The following is a 17249-nucleotide window of genomic DNA, read 5'->3' on the forward strand; positions in this document are numbered from 1 at the left end:
TTTGTTTTAACATTGTATAATGTTCTTTTTATTTTTCTGGATGACAGTTCTGGATGACAAGTCCACAGATTTGTATTTAAAGAGGACCTCTCCATCTGTTTTTTCCTTTCCTCCCAAATAGGTTCTTCTTCGTCCCCACTCTTCCATTTCTTTGAACTTCTAACTAGATATCTTTTGCAGACAGCGTATCTCCTACGATTCATGTGAATAGCAGAGGACCTCCTTCCTGAAGCTGGTGGAACCATTTATCTTTATTGTCATGATAGAAACATTATCTTTCTCCTGTTATTTTTATCCACAATAGTACTTCTTTGTTAAAATGTCTTCCTGGAAACATACGTTCTTTTGAGATTTTTCACTATATACTATTTTGCTGCAAAATTCTTTGTTTGGGATGTAAACTTTTGTAGCTTTTTCATTTTATCCAATCCATTGTTTTACAGTTATACCGTTTCCTGAGAAGCTCATTCTGCAGTGAACGTGTATTATTTGATAGATTCTAGATTATCACACTTCAGTAATATTTAGCAGAGGATTGAAAATATTTGATATCTCATGCAGAAGAAGAAATCAAATATTGTCCTTGCTTGGTGTACATCTGTTAAAATGGGATAGTCTCTCTTTGTGGAGAGAAAGGACTCCCTCTACTGGAAGTTCTTGCACATTGAATCCATACCCAAGGAATTCTGATACCACTTGTTGCTCTCATGGTGCATATGGTTTCTTAAAATTGATCCTGCCTGATTAATTGAAGTTCCAGGAATACTGTGGGTAGCATAGATATTGAAACAGTTCTTTTTGTCAAAACTTTTAATTAATTTTGAATTCTTTTTAACTATAGATAATGGAAATTTGCTGACCACCTTAGAAATAAAAGATGATATGAATTAATTTAGACTAAAACTAACCCACTCCAAATATGAGCATCTGTGTCTATTCTAGACACTTAATTAGACATTTTCTTCCCTCTCAATTAACTATGCTTTCAAAATGGGGGACCACCATAGCTCTTACTCAAATCACTTTAATCAGAATGTCCTTATGTTTCCTAATGATTCCTTGTTAGATATATTTTTTAACAAAAGAATGAGTGTCAGTACCATATCTTAGTGTTCTGTGTGCAGTATAAGAGTGAAATATTTACCCAAAATGAAAAAGATACATGTTATAATTTAAATGAAATAGTGCCAGAAAAAAAAGGATAGTTGTGTCATGTAGACATGCCCATGTAGATTCATGTCCAGATGTATGCCCACTACTTTTTATCTCTCGATTAAATATGTAGGTGATATGGACCATGGTGTGAAAGTCTCATATTAAGTTAATTACAAAGTTGCTTGTAATGTATAATGCACCACTTCATTCATATTACAGAAAATCTCTGATTGATTGCTTTTCTCTGTTGCTGTTGAAAGGGAAGAAGATAAGCAACGGAAGATACCAAGCACTTTTGCCAGTTTGAAAGGAAACCTGGAAGGACTTTCTTATAACAGTGCCATTGAAACCCTGGGCCAACTGAAGCATCTTAACTGGACTGCAGTGAAAAATGAAGAAGATAATGTAAAAGTGAAGTTTGAACCTAATAATAATGATGAGTGTTTTTTGTTAGAGGAACCTCTGAGTTCTAATACATCAGTTTTGGGCGTTCAAAACAACTGCACCACAAACAGCAGTTGGACTCCAAGGAACTCAAACTCTTGTTTTATAAATCAACGAATGAATACAGGTTCAAGCAGAAGAGCTGGATCATTATATAACAGAGACCCAAGTTTCTTAAATTTCGCATCCACCCGCCCTTCCTACTGGGGAAATGCAGAAAGCTGCCAATCTCACTCAGGCTTACAACAGCGATATATGGAGAGCTGTCCTGCAGATCATATGAAATTACAGAGACCATTAATGTCCTCAGGGTCTCCTTGTGATGCAGTGTTTCCATTTGATATGCCTATCAAAACAGAGTACGATTCTGATGCTGAAAACATTGCTGATAACTTCTTGACATCACAAAATCGAGCTTGGTTGGATGAGAGTGGTGCAGCGAGAAAGCAGCTGTTTAGTTATTCCAATATAGTGCACCTTAAAACAGAACCAGACCTCTGTGAGCAAGTTTCACCGTGTCAGAAACCAAGGCACTGTGTTCATACACAACGTAATTGGCAATGCATTGTAACAAATCATCCCAACCTAAATTTGAACAGATCTTGTAAGGGACGATGGAGTAGGGAGATGGCTCCATTTTGCCCTCCAAACTCTGCATGTTTGGAAAGCTTGACGGACCAACCACTTATAGAATGCTACAATCAATTCTATAACACAAATTCAGTGGAAGAGAAAGAGCAAAATAACGAGATTTTAAAAATGCAATGTGAATTCAAAAGTCCCTGCTTGGTTCAAGCAATCAAGCGTGAGCCCCTGGATTCTCCACCATTGCCTGATAGTGGACGGAATGGAGTACATATGACCTTCTCTGAAAATACATTAGCAGGTTCTGTGCCTCATAAAGCAACCGAATGTACATTTTTACAATAGATTTTATTACATTTGAAATATTTATAATGTTAAAACAAGAAGTTCTGGATTCTCTCCTAGTTGAGTTAAGTGAGTTACTAAAAGTTAAAAGTGGAAAAGTTTTACTTAAGTATGTGCATGTGTGTGTTTGTAAAAATGCATATACACACAACTCTACTCACCCTTATGTATTGCCATTCTTTTCACATTCTTTGGAAAGACTGAGAGATAAAACCTCAACTATAGAAAAATAATCAATAATTAATACAGAAAAATCATTAGTCATTGCACAGGTGTACTTGCTGATTTGCCTATATCATCTTCCTTGTCTACATAAATCTAAATTTCTTTACAAGGTCTGGCTATTTCCATTTCTTGCCTATATTCTGTCCATTACCTCCACAAGCTGATGTAATGCCTCTGGGCAAAGACAAATTCTTACAGTCTTTTATATAGTCAGAATTTTCATTTGATGTCTTTGCATTACTTTTAACTACTCCAGTAAGAAGCATCAGCTATTCCTTTATTTCATCATTAGTCATAATAGGCAAACATTTTACACATACAATTTCTTATTTTGAAAGGTTAGCATTAATTTAAAATCAAATAATTTTAATAAAATTAATAGAAAGTTATTTAAGGTACTGAAGTCTTTCTCTATTTTCCCTGACAATGTTTTTTTTAGTTTTAGTACACATATTTTTCCATTTTAAAGCTTTTCCTTTTTAAAGTCTTTCATATTGGTGTTTGAAAAAATGGATAATGGGGTGTTGTCCACTCTTATAAATAAATGATTTACAAAATACTGTTAAACATACATGAGAAGAAAAAAAGAATGAGAAAAATAATTGGTGAAATATTACTTGTAATAGTTATAAAGGAAATGCACTTTTTAATTTGATGGTATTTCTTTGAGTGATAGCAGCCACTTGGTTAATCACTGTCACCTGACATCAAAAGTGCCATGTCAAAATTAGGTATTTTTAAAAGCTTCATAATTTCAGTCCCCTATGAAAATTTTAATTTCACTGGAAGCCAACTGGATATAGCCATGTTGGTTCTTTTGAAAGCATATCCATGTTTTCATTTGTACCTAGATAGCAATATATTTCTGCTAAGAACTCACTCTCCCCAAGGCTTCTGTTTTCGCTGTTTATCTCCTGCACTAACTTTTGTTTTAAAATTGCACTATTTCAATTTCACATCATCTTCACATACATAAAAAACTCTTTTTTAAAGCTTAGATGTATATGAGCTTTTTTTAAAAAAAATGTGTTTGGTAAATGTTTTCATTTTCAAAATCTTATAAATAATCATAATATATTAATTTTTATATCTACTAACCAGTGAGAGCATGACTTTATATACCAGCAGAGTGGCATAAACTTCTCCTTAATGCTGTAAAAATATGGGATAAGCATAGTTTTCAAGCAGCGGAGTAGTTATGTGGTAGCAGAGGGAATAGTATCCAGGAGGCTGCTATTCTCCGTGACTGTCTCACTTTGACAGAGGTTACTGCCTGTATATTAGAGTTGGCAGAAATACATACTTCTCTTGCAGGTCAGTTGAGTGCATATGACCAACAGTTTAATCTCAAATACCGCACTCTGCACTGAAATGCTTGGGATGATAACTTACACCTGCACCTTTTGATGACTGTCCTGCAAAAATTCCCTGCAAAAAGGCCAGAGAGGACAGCAAAGGCAGTAGCTCAGATCTGCCCTAATTAATCTGATTGTACCTAACTCAAGAGAAGGCCTTGTTTCTGTCTCAGGTGAACCTTCTCCTTGTTGGCTACATGCTGCCTTTTCTTTGACAACCCTCATATTCTTAATCCTCCTACTAGTGACTATAATGTAACATCAGACACCTTTCAGAGATGAGACTACTAGACGGAAACTTACACTGCAAGTTGGTCTGTTAGTGTTCATGTTGCATAAATTTAAGATCGATTACACAAACAGTTCCGTGCAAGCAAATCAGGTACTACTGTTTAGTGTATAGTATATAGCCCCACATAACTCAGTGTGGCTGCAAAATCTCCCTGTTGCTACTGCATTATTTGCAAAAATAATAGTGTTTCTTTCCAGACTCTTGAAGACATTTAGGCCAACTTGTTATGTAGACATCTTTTAGGCCATAATTTGCAACAGCAGTGCTTATTTCTTGGTGTCGTAACTGCTTCTGTGATAGCGTAGGAGCTCATAGAGCTGTGTCATGAATCCCTTTACATTCTCCAATCCAGTTGCTGTGCTAGCAATTGGATCCACACGTGTGCTAGCCCAGCAGAAGTGGATAGTATGGAGTCAGTGTAGCATGGGGATAGGTAGCTCGAGCCAACTGGAAGGCATGCCAACATGACTGCTAAGAAGTTGTTCATTTAATTCTTCTTTGACTCACTGGGACACCCCACTGAATTAGAGTTTCTGGGCCTGGTCTAGCACTACCATGCACTTCTATAAAGGCAGTTGAATCTTACGCATAGAAGGGAATCTGATCAGCTATGTGAGATGTAACATCCTTCTAGGGGGATGAATGAATCTTTTACTTAAAGATGTCATCTGTTGGCTACTGCCTGTGTAAATGTACTCAAGGTAGCTTCCTTATGTTTCCATAAAGTCTGAATTCAAATGCAAGCTAACTTATACATTTGAATATAGTACATTTATTTTTCTGTCAAGTTTTTAACCTCAGGTCTCATATTTAAAAAAAAAAAAAAAAAAAAAAAAAAGGAATTCCTTCTAATCTTATCACACACACATTCATGCAGTTGTCTAAGAGCTAAGTTTATTAAAAGATTGGCACCTTTTACCCTTTTTGGACATTCACTAACTGCTGCTGCAAATAAACAAGAATCCATTTCTTTTAAGCACTTGCATATTGTACCCCTTGGAAAGAACACAGAAAAACAGAAAATCAAAACAAAAAAAATATATCTTATTATCTGCTTTTAATATACAGATATAATTCCTTCATTATCATCTTTTTCTATTCACAAAGGGTATTCTGGATTGAGTCTGGACTGATCTCTGATATTATATTGTACTTTGTTAAATTATCACTGATTTTATCTTTTTAAAATATTTGCAGACATTAATGAACCTATGAAAACTGATCAGTAAACAACATCAAAGGCAGAGCAGTTGTTTTAAATTGCTACTTTTTCCTAACGGTTGTTGTTTTGGCATTGTTAAAAAAAAAAAAAAAAAAGTTAAAAACATTGAGAAGGAGGATTTAAGATGTTTTCAATCAGTGGTGTTTAGCTTTTATGCTTAGTGAGCTGGTATTTGCATCCCCCAAGCACTGCTGAAAAATCTGTTTTAGGAGCATCCCAATGTATTTATTTTAACAACAGTGAAAAAAAAATCTTTTTTTTCAGATGCAAAACCTAGTCATATGCTACCTGATTCAAACTAGAAGTACTCAGGTTAAAGGAAATGCCTTTTTTTTTTCCTCCCCCTGTGTGTACCTGCTACATTGTAATACTTGACTCATGTATAAGCTTTCAGACTTCTTAAGCTGTGAACTCTCCAGAAATTGAAATAGCATTAACTCCTTAGTTTGGGCTTTTAGAGATTTTGTTGTTGTTGTTGTTTTTCAGTATGGATGGTGAAGGGCTCTAAAATTCCTGAAAAAGTGTCTCCCTGTAAGAGTTGCTTAACCACAGAGAAGAGAGGCTATTATCAGTGCTGAAGCCTAATTTTACCTGTAATTGGACAGCTGCTGAGCACTATGAGAGTATTACCCCAAACAAAGTACACCATTGCAAGTCATTGCTTTTACCTGGGAACCTGCCCTAATCTGAGAGGTAAACTTATGCAGTACAAGGAAAGGATTTTGTTGCCTCCTCTAAATTTGCTGGGATGCAGTTAAACGTGTGGCTACAACTGGGGCACCTCTCCAGTGTACATAACACTATCAAAAGTGTACTTTAGAATTTTTGGAAAACAAAATACAGCATTGTTTTGAAATTCTAGAGTCTAAATTCAACTCCTTTAAACTCTGGAGCATGGAAGGGATGAGTTGGTTTGGGTTGTTCCTCAGTTTGCAGATTTAAGAAATGAAATGGGAGATCTAAGGACTGTCCCTAAATTCTCTGCAGGAAAGACTTACTTCGCACTACCCAATTGTAATATGATAATGTAAAGTATGTATTTTATTTACTCTTCATTAGAATACATTATGCATTCTTAAAATCCTTAGAACGCAGGCCTTCTCTGTTTGGAGGCGTGACATGAATGAATCAGTAAATATAATAAAACTTCTAGTGCTGAGCTTTGATGTGGTATTGAGATTGACAGGGCATGTGCAATTGATACTCCTAGTGCTTAAAATATTTAGGTTGAGGGCACCACATCTGAGGCAAAGACTATTCTGTGGGATAAAATCTGCTTCTGTTGTCTACAAGCCTTCCTTAACTCCTTTGTGCTGAAGCCATACTGGAGCAAGACAAATTTGAGCAAGACAAAAATCACTCATTTATTTCACAAAAGCCATTAATTTGCCTTAACAACATATGATGTTTCAAATGAAATAGTAAAAAAACTAGTTTTCCTCTACGAATACATACATTGCCTTAGGAGGAGAAAAGTGTAACTTACTCATTTTCCTTCATGAGGACGTCACGTAACTAAAAAACTCTAACCCAGAATGATGGAAGAATAGAATTTGGTAGTATTTTTTCTAGTTCTTTACTCCTCCTTTGTTTCTGTTGAAATGTTGAAATTCTTTTGAATGTCTTCAGCATTCAAAATGGAAAGAAAAGGCTGTCTGATTACATTAAGGAATAAATAAATAAATAAAAAGCTAGATAAGTAATTAAAAACAGCTAAACCAGATTGTAGAAAACTTCTCACTAAGAGGCCTGGAGACTTTTCCTCCCTTTTAATCCTTGCAAAGTGATATGTGAAATCACAGCACAGCTGAGACTTCTGTAACAGGTGGCCAAGCTCAGATTGCAATTGCAAGATTTTCAGCTTCATTGCAGGAAGGTTGGACTAGAGGATCTCTGGAGGTCCCTTCCAACCTTGAATATTCTGTGATTCTGTGATTGCAAGAGGGCTATAACTGGCTTATGTTCATGGTCCCTACCATAATGATAAATATGTCCTTACACTTTAAATATATGCAGCAATATGTTCTTGTCCTTATAAATACATTTCCCTGCAATGCTCTCTCCCCATCAAAAACAAGGTACTATGTCTTTTCATTCTGTTTCTGTTTCCGTTCACAATCTTGTCACTTTTTTCCCAAGAACTAAGTACTCTACATTGATTTCAGTAACCATGTTTTCTCAAGTTTAATATTGTATTTATTTTTAGATTTTTATTGGCTTCCCTTCCATAAAATTTTTCTCAGTACTTTAATACTTTAATATTTGAAGTAAATATGATCAACAACTTGTCTGCTTATATAGAATACACATTGATAAAATAAAATGTAACAACATTGTTAGTGTTATGCAAATGCAAATTGCATTAAGAGATAAACAGAGATCAATTCAAATTTCTTTAAACATAGTTTTAATTTAGCTATAAATTTAAATTTTGTTTGAAATATATACTTAAGTTAATAGTACTGGACGAATCATTGGTGATCTGCTGTAAACTATTAAAAACACAAACTACTCCTTTTTTTAAAAAAAAAAAGCCATATAGAGATGGGTGTACTTTTCTGTGTTTGGCTTTTTTGTCATAGAGGGTTTGGTGAGAAATAAAAGAAGATTGTGGAGAATTTTTTTTGCAGGTGGTATGGGGAGAATCACTCTGAGAGATGTACTATTGTCAAGGTGTATGTTTTCTATGACATTTTTTCGACATCCATTATTAGTAACTCTGTAACCTATTTTTTTTTCCCCATAAATTTGTATAGTTCTTCAGGCTGAAAAGAATTTCTTGAAAACAGTTTTTGAGGTTATTCCACACTAAACTGTATTTCTCACTTAGACAGATTATATCATTCTAGGATGCATGAAGTGCTCCTATTCTATTCTTAGGGTTAGTCTTGGAAATGCTGGGAAAATAAAAGAAAGCAAAAACATAAAAACAGCTTCTCCATTAACTTTCTGCTTCTAGTCATTTTTTCCGAATCATCCATAAAGTGGATCTTATGTTCGTTCTAACTCTGCAGCTTGAACATGCCGAACTGGTCCTACAGGGCTCCACCAACAGCTGTGTAACAACAAAAACGTGCTGTTTCATATTTATATTGACGGAATTATGCTATTCTAAAGTCTTATCGTGAGGAATATATAAAAACCTGACAGAAAGTAATGTGACCTAAACAGCATCAGCTACTTAGCTAGTCCCATCAAATTTGTATTTAATTAGTTATTCGATTATGGCAAAGTTCTCCTTGAGTTTCCCATCTCACACAGAAGAGAAATATTAATTTCACAGAATATTAATTAATCCATTTTCCTCCTCACTTTTTAAGTTACATATTGGTTTTGCCCTTCTTTATCTTACTGTTCTGTCTTCTGCACTTCATTTTCCTTCTTCGTCATCATCCATGGATTCCCATCATTAACTTAAAATCTGAGATAAGGGTATTTTCAAGAGGCAATCAGTGACAATTTTTTAAAAAACCTTTTTATAAATATACTTGAAAATGATAAAACTTATCTCAGTTCTCAGTAAGAGTATTCAGTCTCCTTTCTACTGTCATCACCAATAAAAAGATTCTCCCTCTATACTGTCAACAACCTTCTCTTTTCTGAAAGGGTTTTTCAACACATCTCAGCAGCCTCTTAACAGAATGAAAAAACATTTTCTTCCCTGAAGTTGGTTGCATCTATCTAAGAGTTCGTCTTTTTCTTAGCTCCATCTTTTCTATGTCTGTAATTTTATAGGATGGTACTATCCGCACTCCTTCTTTTCTACTTTATTTCTGCTTTAAAGTTTTGTCAAAAGAGTAATGTTATACAAAAGTGCAATCCCTCACTTCCTCCACCCCTCTTAGAAGACAGAGGTACTGAAAATGTCTTAGAATAACTACAACTAGACTTTTTTTTAAAAAAAAAAGTAACTTTGCTAGTGGAACATATGCTGTTAAGTAAGCTGTGCTGCCGAGAAAATGAGTTATGACCAGCAGTTTAGTTCTGCAAGTATGTACTGACAAATTGTTTTGTGTTTAGACCTGGTGTCAAAAATCCCCCAAATCTTTTTCTCTTTTGCTTATGTTTTTTTTTTCTACATTTGCCTAATCTTTTGCTGTGCAAGTGCACTTTCAATATATGTATTTTTTAAAGAAGGGTATGAAAGCATTACATGAAAGCTATACAGTGCAGTGTTTTAATGATTCCATTTTAGGATTTGAAATTAGAACAACTATAAAGTTTCAGTCTGGCTTCATGGGAAGACCTCTGACTGTTACAGAAATGGACATTTAAAATATCAGTAAATACCTTGAAAATGAGCATAATCTACTTTAAAAAACTGTTTTTAATCCATCCTTTGGAAGTGCCAGACCTGCTCCCTCCTAAAGCAAGAAAATTGAAAATAAGCTGGTAGCAGTGCATGGCCATCTACCAACATTATTGATGTAATTGCTTTTAAGGTTGCATTTCTGAAGACGACAACATAAAATCATCCATATGATCTGAAAATGCAAAAATTTGTGCATATGTGCATTTATGCATGCAATTTAGACAATCATACTACTTCCAAAGGCAATCTATTTATGCAAGCAGATAGCAGACACACAAAATTTTTCTGTAAATAGCTACTTTGGGTGCAGTGGACCAAACAGCTCCTGAGAGGACAAAATGATTGACAATTCTTTTCACAATGTGTAACCTACCCCCTATCAACTATGCTGCTTTGTATACAACAATTATTATAGGCTTCAAAATATATCAATAGCAGGCTAATTGAAATAGGCAGTAAAATGTGGATTTTATATTTTAGAATTTCATTAAAACAGGTGCACTTTGATGTTTGTCTTTTTTTGTACTGTTTCCTCAGTCTGCTATCAAGTGTATTTCCTAAATTATATTTTACATTTATTACCAGTATGAAATGTAAAATGAAAACATTTTAAAATAAATATTTGCATTTAAATTAAAACCATGCAGGATTCTTTTTTTGATCTTTTACAGTGCCAGCCCCCAATAGGAGTTAATGTTTCACAAACCAGACACATTCAAAGCTGTAAGATTTGGAACAGTGGGAAAGAGAGGGGAGAAAGGGGCGGAGGGACCAGAAAGAGAGAGAGAGAGAGGCATACGGGTGAGAGGAGGAGAGAGAGAGACAAGTGGAAAAGGTGGAGAAAAGTGTGTGTAAGGCGGGGAGAAAGATGAACACCAGAGACAGACAAATAAGAAGGGGCATATGCATTTGAGAGGGACGTGTAAGAAGGAGACAGAGGAGGTGTGTGCTTGAGAGGGAGAGGATCATATATACATACATGAGAGAGAGGGTTCACGAGAGAGGGAGAGAAAGAGAAATGGCACTGTGCTCAAGAGAGGGACACGTGCGAGAGGGAGAAGTACAAAAGGAGGAAGATGTACAAAAGACAGAGGAGAAGGGATGGGCACAAGACACAGAGCTGGAGACCCAAGAGGGAAAAGGGATGTGTGTGTGTGTGTGTGTGTGTGTGTGTGTGTGTGTGTGAGAGAGAGAGAGAGAGAGAGAGAGAGAGAGAGAGAGAGAGGTTAGTGCTCAGCCTCTCTCCATCATCTTTGAGAGGTCCTGGAGAGCAGGGGAGGTGCCAGAAGACTGGAAGAGAGCCAACGTCACTCCAGTCTTCAAAAAGGGCAAGAGGGAGGAGCCGGGCAATTACAGGCCGGTTAGCCTCACCTCCATCCCTAGAAAGGTGATGGAGCAATTCATCCTAGAGAGAATCTCCAGGCATATGAAGGAGAAGAAGCTGTTGAGGAGCGATCAGCATGGATTCACCAAGGGGAAATCATGTCTGACGAACCTCATAGCCTTCTATGATGGGGTGACAGGCTGGCTGGATGAGGGGAGAGCCGCGGATGTTGTCTACCTTGACTTCAGCAAGGCTTTTGACACCATCACCCATACTATCCTCATACGGAAGCTCCGGGAGAGTGGACTAGACGAGCACACGGTTAGATGGATCGAGGGCTGGCTGGATGGCAGAGCTCAGAGGGTGGTGATAAATGGGGCCGAGGCCAGTTGGAGGCCTGTGGCCAGTGGTGTCTCCCAGGGGTCAGTACTGGGCCCCGGTGCTGTTCAATTTGTTCATCAATGACCTGGACAAGGGTACGGAGTGCACCCTGAGCAAGTTTGCAGATGACACCTAGCTGGGTGGAGTGGCCGACACTCCGGAGGGCTGTGCTGCCATCCAGAGGGACCTGGACAGGCTGGTGAGTTGGACAGAGAGGAACCTCATGAGGTTCAACAAGGGCAAGCACAGGGTCCAGCACCTGGAGAGGAATAACCCCAGGCACCAGTACAGATTAGGGGTCGACCTGCTGGAAAGCAGCTCCACGGAGAGGGACCTGGGAGTCCTGGTTGACACCAAGTTAACCATGAGTCAGCAGTGTGCCCTCGTGGGGAAGAAGGCCAATGGGATCCTGGCTGCATCAGGAGGAGTGTTGCCAGCAGGTCAAGGGAGGGGATTCTGCCCCTCTACTCAGCTCTGGTGAGGCCGCACCTGGAGTACTGTGTTCAGTTCTGGGCACCCCAGTATAAGAGGGACGTATAGCTTCTCGAGATGGTCCAGAGAAGAGCAACCAAGATGATTAAGGGAATGGGACATCTCCCGTACAAGGAGAGGCTGAGGGAGCTGGGCCTGCTTTCTCTGGAGAAGAGAAGGCTGAGAGGGGATCTGATTAATGTGTATAAGTTCAGGAAGGGAGAATGCAGGGAGAAAGGGGGCAAGCTGTTTTCACTGGTGGCCAGCAATAGGACGAGACGTAATGGCCATAAGGTGGAGCACAGGAAGTTTCGTCTCCATGTGAGGAGGAACTTCTTTCCTGTGAGGGTGACAGAGCCCTGGCACAGGCTGCCCAGGGAGGTTGTGGAGTCTCCTTCTCTGGAGGTCTTCAAAACCCGCCTGGATGCCACCCTGTGCCACATGCTGTAGGTGTGCCTGCTTGAGCAGGAAGGTTGGACTAGATGATCTCTAGAGGTCCCTTCCAACCTTGAATATTCTGTGATTCTGTGATTCTGTGATTAAGGGAGGATGGAGGGGGAAGAGGTGGGTGGGGAGAGATAGGAAGTGGGGGAGGGTGAAGAATGTGCAAAAGGGACAGTTCATTGAGAGAGTTATCTTAACAATTCACCTCACCCCACTTCTCCTGCCTCTGGTTGGCTAGTACACAGCTATCAGTCAATAACCTTTTCCTTTGGGTTATTGGGACAGGCACCTCAGCGTGTGGGAGGCGCACATTCCTGTCACTCAGTGCTCTGCTTTTAGTGACCTTGCTCTTAGGAAGCAGGAGTGGTGGAAGGAGGTGCAGGATGTGGCGGGCCACATCCTGAGTCTTGAGGCATCTTCAGTGTTGAGTCTTGGCTGGGTGTTCTCTCCATCCACTTTTCCGTGTGCGGCTCCGTCTGGCTTCCTTGCCCACTGAATCACTCGCTGAGAGGCCCCATGTGAGAGTGGCCCTGAGGAACCTCAGCTTCGTCAGTCACTCACAATGGGAGGTGCCAGCACCGGGTGTTTTATCTCCAGAGTTTCCATCAAGTGCTTTAGATGGAGCCATGTTTACGGAAAGCTTAAGGTCATAAGTGTGTTCTAGGGATGAAAGAGCTTATGTTTCCTCTGGAAAATTCAGCTTACCTTATGTAACTCGTCCAAGTAACAGTTCCTTCCTTTCTGCTCCCAAGTTGTTTACTTAAGTAAACTTCTGCTCCCAAGTAATACTTAAGCAAGAAGTAGCCTTTCATTTTTCTGTGCATAGTGAACTAGTTTTGCAGAATAAGTGTGAATGAAGAAGTCAAGCAAAGATGCTAAACTGGAATCTGAAAAAAATATATATTATTATGAAGTGAGTAATTTTCTTGATATCTTTTTGGAATATAGGCTGAAATATGTTACTAAAGACTTTGTTCACCGAAATTTGTGTGGTACTAGTTCAGTTCAGCTGTGGTAAATCAAACCTGTATGTGAGAGATACTGTTAATGTGATGAAGAACTTGGCCAGGCCCAGTGAGATTTGGTTGTCTGCAATGTGGTGAATTTGGCTGGAATATATGCAGTATCGTGGTCTTTACTTACTAGCCTTTATGGCAATTTTGAAGGTTAGATCATATGTAAAGGATGAAACGTTTGAGTTATAATGTGTTACGTTCTTTGTATTTTATTTATATCATTCTACTGGATTTTATTTATTTATTTATATTATTCCAGTACACCTATTAAATATGTGCAGCAGTAGATCAAGAACAGACAGTACAAGTGTGAATTAGTTTTTTAGATGAATATAGTAAGGAATACCTGCACATATGAATCTTCCTGTATTAATTGTTCTCGTGTACGTATATTTGTTCTTAATGACATGAGGATGACTTCCTACATCGTTTCTCTGATCTCTTTGATGTAATAAAGAATGAAGTTGCAGTGATTCTATGATATAGGATATAGTTCTGTTTCTCCTAAGCCTGATCATTTCGTCTAGGCACTGTATGTTTATCCCTTCCTGTTGGATTTCCACTGCAGAGATGTTCAGAAAGCTAAGAATCCATAATCTGTAGGGAATGAAGGAGAAGCTCTTAAAAGGTTCCTGCCACTTCATATTTTTAAAGATAATACCTCAGTATTCTTCATGACCTGCCAAAAAGGTCTTGCTAATGCAAGAATTTTTGGGGTGTATTTAGTTGTTACTTTTTATTTCCTAGTTAACTTCCATAGCAATTCCTCGTTAGCCTCTTTTGACTTCCTATGCTACTTTCCTATGGCAGTGATAAATGTGCTTTTTTTTGTAAGATGAAGTTTGAAAAGCATAAGAAGTGACTGCTCCTTAGGAGATGTACAGTCACTGTAGAACACTCCAAGAAAAAGGTTAGAAGGATTGCTGCACTTGTGGAATGATTCTGATTTCATTTGCCTGCGTTTCCTGTTACATTTTACTTTGAAAAGCATTATTTTAAGACAAGCTGCCCTACGAAGCTTGAATTTCTAACAGATCTGGAGGAATGCTTGAGTTCATATACAGGGCTTCTGTATTGCTTTTGGTTAACCAAATTGTTGGGTACCTAACCAAAGCAGGATTAATCAAAGATATTTATCCAGATTATTTCTGAATACTGAAAAGTTTTATCTCTATATGTTGACTGATTAGCTTTGTTAGTGTTATCAGTATCACTAACCTTAAAAAAATTCTCCACTCTTGTGCTGCTCTTAGAAAGAGGCTGCTTCTCAAACCACTGAGCATATTTTTTAGGTAAATAGTTTGAACATATTGCTTCTGTAAATACAAAAGCTTTTTTTGTTGTTGTTTTGTTGTGTGTTTTGACTTTTGTTTGTTTGTTTTAAGTGACATATCTATAACCAAAGAATAAAAACATATATGTTTGTCAACTTTTCACTTGACACAAGCTTCAGGAATGTTTTTTTTGATAAGCCAAAGAGATTTATTTTTTAACCCTTCTTCTAATTCTCACACCACCTGTTTGAAACGATAGTTTGAAGTGATAAATCATATACAGTTCTTAAGAGGAATGCTGCAGAAGGGGAAGATGTAAATATTCACAAAATAATCTCAACATCTTCATGGCATACACATCCTACCAAGTTTCATTAACTGTTGAATAGAAATTTTACTTTTATTCAGAGTTGTTTTGTTGCTTTCATTAAAATAGCATAAGCACAGACATTCAAAAAGTTGTGTTTCATAGGATTTTATGATGAGTCAGTAATTTGGTGTGTTAATTTACAGGCAAGTAAGTGTTGACTTTTTGATTTATACCTTTATTAGCATTTTGCAGGCTGAATGCTCTATTACCTGTTGGATTGATGCATTAAAGGTTTTGAGGGTTAAGAATAGACTAGATGACATGTTGCTTCATAAACCAGATGTAATTTTAACATGTTTTTATCCAAGCATTTAACTCTGCAATGCCTTTTTTCCCTAGTGTGATACTATTTGTTCTTTTTATTATTTTTTTCCGTTTCTGTTTGAAATTGCTGTAAAGACTTAGCAGGACTTTTAGCAGCCTTTTTTTCCTGACACTTTTCAGAGCAGTAGATTTAATCTAGAAAATGATTATTAGATTAATCATATAATTAGGTAAAGGTGATTTCATTTTCATTCTATAATATGTGAAACAATCATGGAAGTCTTCAAACAAGTCTTTGGGTGCTTAACTGACAAAATATCAGGTTATATTTTAATTCTGCTTTGTATACCTCTTAAGAAGGAATCTCCTTACTATTCCTGAGACTGGTTCTTTTTCACAAGCTTGTGCTTGTCACTGACTGCAGTGTTCTTCAAGATGATGATTTTTAGGTCCTTGACCTATATATACACATATATATATAAAAAATACGTCTATGATTTGGGATAACTGCCATCTAGTTCTGTGTATATTTTGTACTTTGAGTATCTTGCTATTGCTATCGTGGCATAGTTTTGGATTTTGTGAAGTTGTTTTGCAATGGATAATAATGGAAAGAAAATTGACATATGCAAAATAATGTTCATGGGAAATTTGGTGTTGACTTTCTATTACATACTTTGAAAACCTGTTGCATGTTGAACTGGTTAGAAAACACTGTGATTTGCATGAGTTTACTCATTATAACAGATCTAAAAAAGCAATAGGGGAATAAGAAAGATTTCATGAGGTAAATAAATAGCCTGACTTTTTGAAGGAGTAGTTGGCAGACAGAAGTGTTCCATATATCTGGAATATAATATACAATATACATTTTTATTCTGTTTTGGCACATATAGCTCAACTTTCTTGCTCAGACAGTTTGTTAAAGACAAAATCCTTCCGTGTAACACCTTTTTCCGCATATTTGGAGAACAGCCCTTTGCATGTATGCCACTAGCATAAAAAAGGTGTTATAATTTCTACTCTGTAAGCTGTATGTGAAGTACAGGTAGGACTGTTCTGGTTTCAACAAGAATGCAAGGTTTCTGTATTGCACTGTATTTCTTGGGAGAGTAGAAATGCCTCCTGTATTCCAAAAGAAAAGAATGGAGAATCAAGATTTGCAACTTGATTACAAAAAGAGAATGCACTTGAATACACTTAATGGATATGTAAGATTGTTTTGCAGATAGATTTAGTTTAACTCTGCTGGCTCTCCAACTTCACCATAAGTACTGTAAAAGCATTTTAGGACAGTGCATAACCCAAGTGTTGAAAACTTGGATTCATTGGAGGAACAAGGCAAGGTTCAAATACTGCTAGTTCAGACTCAGTAACATATTAACTGTTTCACAGCTTCTGGTCTGCCTTGAGTACAAGAAGAGTTTGCTGTAGTGAAAGTTATGTCTCCCTATTAGATTTTAAGATTAAAATGCTTTACTGAATTCTGACCCTTAGCTCTTTCTCAACTAAACAATATGTTTTCTGGGTTTTAAATGAAAAAGAATTCTGTGTAGCTACGTGAGCACTGAGGGTTCTTTTCATAGGGAGAGGCTAATTTAATTTTGTTGTTTTTTTTTTCTGTTTTCTGTCCAGGAAAGCTTTCATGATTGGTGCTGTAAATTTGAACCTTGTTGGTATTTTCTGAAGAAATTAAAGTTTGTGAGACTTCTACTTTAATTCCTTTCTAAAGACATTATTTTTGTCCTGCTTAATCCTGCTTTGTCCTTC

The 17249-nt window shown here is 37.1% G+C and overlaps 1 protein-coding gene across 1 annotated transcript in view; it reads left to right on the plus strand.

The window, feature by feature from the left end:
- AHRR (aryl-hydrocarbon receptor repressor) overlaps nt 1-2793 on the plus strand; it is a 68603-nt gene extending 65810 nt beyond the window's left edge. The window contains exon 10 of the mRNA XM_026038370.1: nt 1416-2793. Coding sequence (XP_025894155.1) covers nt 1416-2529 — 1114 coding nt within the window. The 3' untranslated portion in view covers nt 2530-2793. The remainder of the gene's footprint in view (nt 1-1415) is intronic.
- The last annotated feature ends 14456 nt before the right edge of the window (nt 2794-17249 follow it).

This window comes from Nothoprocta perdicaria, unplaced genomic scaffold (genome assembly GCF_003342845.1).
Source record: "Nothoprocta perdicaria isolate Ctin4 unplaced genomic scaffold, notPer1 scaffold_209, whole genome shotgun sequence".
NCBI lineage: Eukaryota > Metazoa > Chordata > Aves > Tinamiformes > Tinamidae > Nothoprocta > Nothoprocta perdicaria.